At 40.5% G+C, this 10,873-nt stretch overlaps 1 protein-coding gene across 1 annotated transcript; it reads right to left on the minus strand.

The window, feature by feature from the left end:
- Positions 1–1,893: 1,893 nt before the first annotated feature.
- On the minus strand, positions 1,894–7,223 carry irf8 (interferon regulatory factor 8). Its single transcript, XM_086107124.1, has 9 exons — positions 7,156–7,223; positions 6,859–7,043; positions 5,781–5,964; positions 5,511–5,611; positions 5,379–5,436; positions 5,078–5,125; positions 3,299–3,694; positions 3,106–3,221; positions 1,894–3,008 (listed from the first exon to the last, which is right to left on the minus strand). Exons 2-9 carry the CDS (start codon positions 7,027–7,029, stop codon positions 2,817–2,819), a joined length of 1,266 nt encoding a protein of 421 aa, XP_085963250.1. The 5' UTR covers positions 7,030–7,043; positions 7,156–7,223; the 3' UTR covers positions 1,894–2,816.
- Between the last annotated feature and the right edge of the window lie 3,650 nt (positions 7,224–10,873).

The following is a 10,873-nucleotide window of genomic DNA, read 5'->3' on the forward strand; positions in this document are numbered from 1 at the left end:
TGAGAGCTACTTCTTGGCTATTGATTAATGTGAAGGACTACCAGCTTGATATGCACTTCCAAAAGACCACATTTGCTCAAATGACCTTTGACCTTTCCAGGGCCAGCGGTTACTACAGTGGGCAGCTTATCATGTTATCAAGTTACAGGGTGCATGAAAGGGTTAATACAAGACACTGCCCATGTTTATGAGAGCTGCCAATAATTTAGAAACTGATAGCGAAATAGTGATCATGAGGCCATACTTTTATAACTCTCTGCTGGTGCTCACGTTTTCATTGTTGTTTTTCTCACTTCTACAACAGTCCTAGAAAATCGCAATTGCCCATTCTCTGGTGAGCTTTTTTGAGAACGTCTTGGGGGGGGGGCTACTTGTCAAAGCCAATACATTGGTATTTGCTTTTTATTTGTTGTTGTTTTCCACTGCTGTCTGCCGCCCTGTCAGCTTTGCAAATGAGAATTTTGTTAAATAAATAAAGGTTGAAAAACTAATAATAGGCCATGATTTGTCCCACTGATTTCAATTTGTTTGAAATGACAGCTGGCTTTGAAAATGCTGCACAGTATTGTCTCCAAAATAAAGATTGCGCTGCATGTACTCTGCAGAAAATGACAGTTTGTAAATGATACTGCAGTTGCACAATGACAACAGTGACAACATTGTAGATTGCATGCAAAGAATATGTTGATGATTCCACATTTTATGTACTGTAGATTATATGAATATGCTACGTAAGAACAGAATAGAAATGATTGCAAATATCATTATACCATGCATAATATATATATATATATATATATATATATATATATGCGTGTATTTTTTTTTGTACTTTGGGTGAATAGAGTACTTCTCGTGCACTTTATAAATTCACTCTCACATGTGCTATGTGGGTGGTGTTTTTTTTTTTTTTTTTTTTGCTTCCTGTGACACCAGCTGAACGATGTTCCTGTTCTGTAGAATTGAAGAAAACTCCCCTGTAATGACATACACACACTTGCAAACGTGGATGCAAGCGCACACGCACAAACATGAACACGCGCACACGAAATCTTTTTCTTATTACTCAGGGAAGAAATATGCTGTCCCACTATGTGACCTCTGTACTGTATGCAAGCATGACTTTTGAAAATTAAGACCTGCAGGTCTGGAATGACCAACTGTGTGAAACATTGGATACGCCAATCTAAAAGTGTTGACCTCATCGAACATGCAGATGGTCATCTGTTTTGCTGACTTGCCGACTGACAGACTCCCAGTCCCAACAGTGCCATTTTAAAATGTTTAAAAAGGAATTATTCAAATACTGAATAAATAAATAAAATTACAGGGTGGTCCATACGATTCCATAAATGTACAATGTGAATAATATTTGTTTCAGATCCCCTAGGTATCTTAGGTATCATAGCTATACAAACCCTATGCATGTAAATGGATGGCCCACCCTGTGTGTGTGTGTGTATTTAAACATTTACATCATATTATTTTTGTTTTAATTATTTATTTTGATCTTGAAAATGATCACATAAATACAATCTGCCATTTTGCTTTTGTCTGAAAAAAAACCCCCGTATATCAACTTCCATTCATCCATTTTCAACATCGCTTATCCTGAAGAGGGTGGCGGGGGCCGGGGGGTCGGAGCCTGTTCCAAGTGACCTTGGGCGAAAGGTGGAAGAACTGGTCGCCAGTCAGTCACAGGGCACATATAAAGACGAACAACCACACACACCCACATTCACGCCGTCACCGACTCGGTGCTGACCCCCCGCTGTATGCACACAAGTCCGGCGAGTGTACCGCCACACCATCAGCGACAACTGTCAATATGTAAATACTGCTAGCATTGAATACATAAGTCAGAACGTGATAGAGAAAATAATTTGAATGGAGTTAATTGAAAATATGATTTTAATAAAAATGTCATCATAAAAATGGTACAACAAGACATGATGATAGTAAAACCTATCTCTAATATGCCACTCCATGTCCAAATCACAGTAATAAAATTAGACCACCCCCATACCCTCCAAAAAAGCTGAAATTTGGTCAGTCAAGAAATTTCCTATTTACATTCAGTGCACAGCATCTTCACGTCACATCTACACACGAATTTCTTCACTCCGTAAAGATCACGTCCACGTGCGCGTTTGTATGTGTGAGTGTGAGACCCCCCACAAAAAAAAAATGTAATCAGATTTCTGGAGAAAATGAAAAGATCGAAAAGAAACATTAATATACTGTATATCTTAGTATTATGACGAGCAGTTCCACATCAAACTCCAAGCATATTGTCATCGGAATCAAATGGCTTGTGACAGTTTGATCTCAAGCGACAGAGGAGGAGCCTCCGGAATGTTTCGAAGTCATCAACTGGTTTTATGTTTTTAAAGATTACAATGTTATTGAAAAGAAATAGTTTATTATGATGTGTTTTATATTTGGGGTATTTTTTCATGTACATCACTTTCTTTCAGTTGTTTTTTTTTAAGTGCTCCAGAAATAAAAGTTGAGTTAAAAACAACGCTCAGCTTTTGTATTGTATCTCACTGGATTACAAAGGTGCATCGAATCGTTAGCTACACCATTGCAAAGAACATATCAATTTGATACGTTAGATTCTAATAATGTTCTTCTTTAATCGTATTGCAGACCAGTGGCATAGGTTTTTCAGGACCCTTCTTGTATATAACACAAAAAGCAAAAACATGTGAAACTATGGACATTCTTGGCATTGAGAAGAAAGTTCAGACTGAGAATATGATCCAAAACAAAGAGGGCTCCTAAAAAGTTACATGCGCACTCTTGGCACACCCTCAGGCGGTGATGGGCATGTTGTCCGTGTAGCAGGCGGACCTCTGCGGACCAATGTAGCTGCACAAATCCTGATAGATGTTGGCCATCTGCTCTGCTGAGATGTCATCGCACAGCTCCATGTTGGTGCAGTATGGCTGCGACCGGCGCAAATTCATCGCCTCCAGCAGCTGCTGACACTTCACCATCGTGATCTGAAACAGGACGTTGGAGGGTGGGGGAGGCATCAAAACATTACGGTTGGTGAAAAGTGAAAAAAAAAAGAAAAGAGTGTCGCTTAATTCTTCTTACCTGCACGATTATCCGCTTATTCTTGGCCATGCTGAGATCATGAAGCTCTTCTCCAAAACACAAAGTCACATTTGGATCGGGTGCCGGCAGCTGACCTTCCTGGTGCAGCTGCAGCGCTACAACAGGACAAAATACAGCTGGTTAGAGAATCTCTCCTCCAGCTAAATTGTGTATTTGACAAACAAGGTCTCACCATGAAGGAACTTCCCGGTGTCAAAAATCTTCACCACCGCATCCCTCTCCAGCTTACAAGGCACAGGGCCATAATGAGAGCCCGCGTCGGCCAGTCCGCTCCAAAAGACTCTGCTCTGGCACAGCCTCTTGATGAAAATGCCCTCCTGGTTGGCACGCAGCAGAAGCCCTCTCTCCAAGTGGCCCAGGAGCTTTTGGGTGACGTGGCGCTGCCGTTCAAACTCGATGAGTTCAGCCGAGGGGAAGTAAACGCTCTGCATGCTGTCCGAGCTGTAGGGGGTGCCGCGTCCCAGGTGCTGCTGGGCCGGGGAGATGCGGCAGCCCTCCGGGTGAGTCACCAATACGTTCTCCATCAGCTTTCCTCCGTAGTAGAAAAAGATCATCATTTGGGAGAAACCTGGAGGGAACAAAGCACGGCAAAGCATTTATCTTGTCACTTGCCACACTAAGACAAATTTAGGAAGGTAATTCACATGCAATCTAGGATAACGTTCTGTCACGTTGCTTTCAGTGGAAAATAGTTTGATTAATTTGATACATTCGTGTGATATACACAAGTGTCACCACTTCACAATTAGTCTGCACCCATGATTCCTGTTTTCTTCAGTTTACAACTGTTGCAATTGCATCTTTCCTGGAATTTACAGGTTTCTGCTACGAGTGGTGGTGGTCTTACGGCGAGGTCGTGTGGCAAAAAAAACAACAACAACAAAAAAAATCAAACATGTCATTGCAGCAAATTGAAAATACAGACAACATCTGTAATTCATGGGGGATAGGGACCGAGCCCTTCTGCAAATAGCAGCGGAAAACACTTCAATGTTATTTACAACTTTTTAAGTATCATTTACAACTGTTCTTATCCCACATTATGCTTACCGCTAAATGTCGTAGGCCTGCCACACACCGAGCGACGTGGCTCGAAACTGACTCAACTGTCATGCAGCTGAAATGAGTAGTTTTCCTGAGTGGCTGACTGTCGGCCAGCGGTTTTGCTGCAATTCCAAATTTGAATTGCCGCTGATCGGCATCGCAACATCACAGATGTATCAAACATATCAATAAATATACATGATAGATATTTAGATGTAATCTCATTTAAAATATATGTTTCGGCATTCTAGAAAGCATCGAGTGGAGAGTCTCTGTCACCAAAATGCACGGGTGCAGTGCGTGACTGAGCCGATCTGTCATTGCCGACAGATTCCCAAACCATCCACACTCTTTACTTTATTATCACCTGTTTCTTCTCCTTGTGGCAATCTGATTCTTCCTTTACAATGATGCCACGCTTTTCCGATTGAATAGAAATGAATAAAATACGGGAAATTGAACGTGAAGTCTCAGAACCCGATGCAGGTTCAAGTTTTTCCACTGCAGTGCACCAGCTGATGCGCAATCAGTGTGCGGCAAAAAGTTGTCAACTGTCATTTCTTTCCTGTCACATTTGGTGTGACAGTCCTTAGAGATTATTTCATTTGGGGGGAAAAATGCACTGCAAGTGCATGTGTAGCAGAGCAAAATCAGACACGTTTTGCTCCCTAACTTGAACTAACGACTCAAGCTCCTGGGTAGTTAGCCCAAGAACTTGTTGGCCAAGAACTAAACAACATACAAAGATTTGAGTCTCTTTGTCGGTACAACTTCAACACATAATTTCTTTCCATCAATTGATATTTTCCTACGTTGCTGCATTCATTTGAAGTCTGAAAATGTCTTTTAAAGCGATTGAAAGTTTCTCCCAAAAAATGTGTGTATGGACATAAAACACAAACTATACCTGAACTAGGAGTGCCAGTTGGTAAATGGTCCTGATGCAGTGAGAAGCCTGTGAATTAAAAAGAGAAGAATTAAGGCCACGGAAACACTCCCAACGAGTTCTCAACATCGAGTTGTGTCATTATTTTGCCTCGTCATCAGAAATATTTATACAACAACAACTTAATCATCCTAGTCAGCAAAGTACAACCGGATGTTAGTCAATTCTTCCACTGGACAGTTTGAGCGAGCATCGCACAAACAACGGCAAAGCTCATGTCTCATGAATACGTTTTGTGGTCAATTGTCTGTTCTGCTCTTACCACTGACACTAGTCTGCGGCCAGTACTCGGGACTGGCCTGGATTCTGCAGCCTTCTTCCTACAAAAACAGTAACAATAAAATGTCAACAAAGAAGTACTAAAGGCAACAAGAATGACAAGAATGAGTTTTACCTCTTTAATGATGCAATCTGTGTCTGTAGGGCTGCAGTCCATGTCGGTCATTTCGCCAGAGCTGTTGGAAGCAGCCATCGCCATCGCGGAGCTTCTTCCATCTGTCGCACAACAATAGAAGTCATTCGTCACACACACTCATTCCTGATGTTGTCATGATGATGATGATGATGATTATAATATCAACACTGTTATGAATAACATCCATTATTTAAATGTAAAAGATGACCTCATTTGAGATTTGAACATATTCCAAAATCACAAGCTCACTTTTCTGCTCGTCCTCGGGTACGATTCGGTAGACTTTATAAGGCTCCGAGATGTCCAGCTGAGACCTTTCCGTCACCTCTTCAAAGTCAGGACTTTTATTGAGCGCACAGCGCAGTCTGGTCTTCCAAGTTGCAGGTTCTGCTTTGTCGCCTTCCTTAAATTTGCCTTTAAACACAGCCCATGCCTGCAGAGATGGATGTATCTTATAATTGATTTTTATTCAAAAAAAAAAGACAAAATGCTCTGAGTACCGTATGTCATATAAAATAATAATATCACTCCTTCCATTTTATGTACCGCTTAGCTACTTTGGTGAACTGAAGCCTATTGCTGCTCTCTTTGCTCGAGAGGCTGGTTAGACCTTGAACTGTTTGCCAGCCAATAGCAGGACACATATGGACAAACAATCATTTACAGACGCATTCAAATCTACGGACAATTTACATTATTCACTTAGTCAAGAAATAATACTCTTTCAATTCAACTTCAGAGAGTTGATGTAATTTGATGTGAAATTCCACGTGACCAGGGTAGTTTAAAACAGTAACCCACCAGCATGCTGTGGCACTTAAGTGCACCATGAGAGGTCATCGGGTGTGTCCCAAGAATTTATCCAATGTCATTTATTTGAACGAAAAAATATTTATTTACGACCCAAAGTATTTTAGTTTGCCGATGACGTAGAGTAAGTGAACAGGCAGCACTTCCAATAGATAACATACATGCATACATACATATATACACATGTATGTATGTGTATCCACTTATGGTGAATATTTTGAGTGTGCCGAGAGAGTTTTTCTGATGTGAAATATGTGCCTTGGTTCAATAAAGACTGGTAAACACTAGTTTAAAATATACTTGTACTGACTATGACTACAAATAATAATATCTACTCATGATTAGGGTGGTTGGTGATTGGTCGCCAGACAATCTCAGCAAGTAACAGCACATATTGCTATTATTACTGCCACTTCTACAACAGCAATAATAATCATTATAATTATTATGATGATTATTATTGCTAGTCTCATTATTATAACTACTAGTTAAAAAAGAACATTCAAACTGAGTGTACCTTAAAAATGGATGCGTCTACTTCTTGGTTGTAATCCTGTTTCCCCGCGTGTTTCCATGGAATTCGGAACATGATTCGGCTTCCATCCTCCCACAGGAGCCCAGAGTACTGTCCACTCTGGATTTGCTCAATCAGCCACTGCTTTAGTCTTCGACCTCCAGAATTCGTCATCGTGTTTGGGTCACCTAAACCAAGAGGTATACGTATGATTACAAAGTAAGACTGGAATTACAAATTTATAAAGTAATTTTAAGGAAAGGCATATGTTTCCCCAAAAGCGAAAGTAAAAGCACTTACAATGAGATGTTGATGAGCAGTGAGAGTTTAATAAATGATCGCTCCCCCACACCTCCCTGTCAAGTTTATTGTTATGAATGGCAGTGACTAAAGTGACGTTGCTGGATTCTGACCCAATCGTCGTCACCAAGTCACGACAGGCCCCGCCTACTACGGCAGTGTAGTTCTCTTAAGTGTGGGCATTTACAAGAAACGGTCTGACACAAGATGCTGCCCACGTCAAAAGCAATCAGTCACAAGTGACCTTGTGGCGTGGGGACTTTTTGTGGACCCCTGCTTTACCCACCCTCCTCTGAGAACACTATACTATCTATTTTAACACAAGCTCTTGAATTGCAAGTCAGTTCACAGGGATCAAGGAACTTTAGCCAAATTGGGAATGTGCAATTTATTCATTTAAACGTGCCATTTAAATGAAACTAAAAATATCTTGGGACCCTAAACTGAATAAGTGGTCTTGAAAATATTAATGGTACAGAAGGTGTGTCACAAAAGGTATTTTTCAAATCCAAACAAGTTTTTCCCTTCGAATAGCCATGGAGGCAAACACAATTTCCCAGCTTCTTCTGCCGCATCCATATCTTCAAAACAGGTCCCTTCAAGCGGCCCGGTAGTCCAATGGTTAGCACGTCGGCTTCACAGTGCAGAGGTACCGGGTTCGATTCCAGCTCCGCCCTCCCTGTGTGGAGTTTGCATGTTCTCCCCGGGCCTGCGTGGGTTTTCTCCGGGTGCTCCGGTTTCCTCCCACATTCCAAAAACATGCACGGCAGGCTGATTGGACGCTCTAAATTGTCCCTAGGTGTGAATGTGAGCACGGATGGTTGTTTGTCTCTGTGTGCCCTGCGATTGGCTGGCAACTGATTCAGGGTGTCCCCCGCCTACTGCCCGGAGACAGCTGGGATAGGCTCCAGCACCCCCCGCGACCCTAGTGAGGATCGAGCGGTTCGGAAAATGGATGGATGGATGGAGGTCCCTTCAATGACCCCCCAGAGCTTAGGAAAGAAAAACCATATAGAGCCGGGTCACGTGTGTACGGAGGTTGCCCCAGCATGGCGGCATTCTGAGCCAGGAATTGTCAGATGCTCAGGGCATTGTAAGCAGGCATGTTATCATGATTAAGCAGCCACGTGTTATGCCACAACTCTTGCCACAAAATCTCTTTGAAGAAGTGCTGGTTGATTGCCTAGCTCAGTGGTTCTCAAAGGAGGGTGGTAAAAGTATTTTAGGGGGTACATAATACTATAAAATATATATTTAAAAAGTACCATCAATGCAAAAAAAAGAGCTTGCCGCCAAGAATTACAAAGATACTCAGTGAGGCACAAGTCCAACTAGTTATTTATTAATTTTTTGGGGTTACATAATTTATTTCCACCGGTTTAGCTCATGGGGGGGGGGGGGTTACTTGTAGTTTTCACATCTTTCATGAGCCATATTTGACCCACATTAAAAAAAAAGTCTCAAAAACTACTGTTATAAAAATGTTTATTGTCATAATTTGTGAACTTCACATATAACTCCACATACACTGGAAAAAATGCACTTTTCTTTATTTAACAGTGAACACAAAGTCCAAATTGGGATGCAGCTTACTCTTGAATGGTGTTTTTCTGTCCACCAAATTGTTGCGCTCTCCATGTCCTCTTTTCTTCTCATGCTCTCCTTCCTGTCACCATCCCGATCAGGAGCCAGATGTAGCCATCTCTTGATTGTGACATCAATTTCCTGGTCTGAGGCCCAAGATGTTAGGCTGTTAGGTCTCACAGCGGCTGTAAGAACTGTAAGAAAACAAGAATGGACAGTGTGTTAGGAAACAAACATTTGTACATGTCATGAACAATGAATGGTCAGTAAAAATAACCCCTGAAATTTCTTATAATAATAATATTAATAATAATAATACATTTCATTTATAAGCGTCTTTCAAGACACTCTAGGACACTTTACAACCAAAACTAAACTAGGTGTGACTCTGTGGGGCGGAATATTTGCCACTAAAAACTAAACGTGAATAACTTTTAAATACTTTATACTGAATTTGAATTACGTGAATTGAAGGTCAGTGGCTCAGATAATGGATGGATTTGTGTATTTTATTCTGAATCATATTGATTAACTGAATCTGAATTGTGCAATCTGAATTTGAAACGATACTTTTTTTTCTTTGAAACTGTATTTGATTCTCACTGAAAATTAAATTGTTTATTTTCATATTCAGTCTTACAAATACAAAACGTTTTTTTCAACGTCAGATTTTGTTTTTGAACTGATGTTTTAAATTAAATTTATGGTCAAGTATGAAGTATCCGGTTTGTATTGCAGCAAACGGAATCAAAATTAATTTCATTGTATTTTAGTGCAGAAAGGGTTCTTTTTGGCAGCACCTCTGTTCAATCACCTACATTTTCACAAGTGATGTGTCGGTCGCGAAAGAGCCGTTACAAAGAGTAACGGCTCTTTGAAGTGAACGATGAGCCGTTTTTAGACGAAAAAAACGACCATGTAGAGTAAGGCGTTTTAACAAAAAAAAAAAAAAGGACATGTATAGTAAGGTGTTTTTAGCCGAAAAAAACGACCACGTATAGTAAGGCGCTTTTAGCCGAAAAAAATGACTATGTATAGTAAGCCGTTTTTAGACGAAAGAAACGACCATGTATATAGTAAGGCGTTTTTAGCCCTAAAAAACATCCCTGTATAGTAATGCGTTTTTAGATGAAAAAAAAGACCATGTATAAAAAGCCGTTTTTCGACGAAAAAAACGACCATGTATAGTAAGGCGTTTTTTGCCGAAAAACCCCCCGACCACGTACAGTATATAGTAAGGCGTTTTTAGCCGAAAAAAATGACCATGTATAGTAAGGGGTTTTTAAACAAAAAAAAAAAAAACATTTATATATAGTAAGGCGTTTTTAGCCAAACAAAACGGCCATAAGAAGTAAGGCGTTTTTAGCCGAAAAAAAAGACCATGGATAGATAGTAAGGCGTTTTTAGCCGAAAAAAACGACCATGAACAGTAGGGTGTTTTAACTAAAAAAAACAACAAAAAACGACCATGTATAGTAATGCGTTTTTGGATGAAATTTTTAGCCGAAAAAAACGATCATGTATAGTAAGGCCTTTTGGACGAAAAAAACGACCATGTATATATAGTAAGGCATTTTTAGCCGAAAAAAAAAACGACCATGTATAGCAGTGATCCCCAAACTTTTTCCTGTGAGGGCCACATAACTTTTCGCTTCTCTGATGGGGGGGCCGGGGTCAGTTTGTAACAGCAAAAGTGTGACTCCAAGAGTACCTAGACGTAAAAATGTATTGTTTCCCAGAAACCCACACAAAATCAAATAACTTTTTTTGATACACTCGCGGTATTAAAGACGTCTTTCTTCTCGGGACACACCACTTCCACGACAGCATTCATGCATTTCTTGACAAACTCTCCTTACCGCTGCTTGCTATCCTATCAGTTGAGCAAATCGAAAGCTAGCCCGAACAGATGGCTGGTTCAGCTGAGCTTGGCGTACAAATGTATTTTGCTGAGCTAACGTTCCTCTTTTTAGCGTTGACAGTTTGTCTGCTCTCATTTACCCATGCAAAAAATCGTACTTGTTGTTGTGACGGGATTCATAGTGTCTCCGCAGATTGTATTCTTTGAATACCGCCACTGACAGATGAGACAGACAATCTTTTCTTTGCATTGAAAAAAAAAATCGTTTCTCCA

Source organism: Hippocampus guttulatus, chromosome 3 (genome assembly GCF_054856545.1).
Source record: "Hippocampus guttulatus isolate MCC_2025c chromosome 3, RoL_Hgut_1.0, whole genome shotgun sequence".
NCBI classification, from domain to species: Eukaryota; Metazoa; Chordata; class Actinopteri; order Syngnathiformes; family Syngnathidae; genus Hippocampus; species Hippocampus guttulatus.

Excerpts from the sequence above, each read along its gene's own strand:
- irf8 (XM_086107124.1), bottom strand. The coding sequence starts at position 7,029 with ATGACGAATTCTGGAGGTCGAAGACTAAAGCAGTGGCTGATTGAGCAA. Across the intron at positions 5,965-6,858 it reads TAGACGCATCCATTTTTAAG|GCATGGGCTGTGTTTAAAGG; the intron begins GTACACTCAGTT and ends CCATCTCTGCAG. Across the intron at positions 3,695-5,077 it reads AACTGGCACTCCTAGTTCAG|GTTTCTCCCAAATGATGATC; the intron begins GTATAGTTTGTG and ends TGTTCCCTCCAG.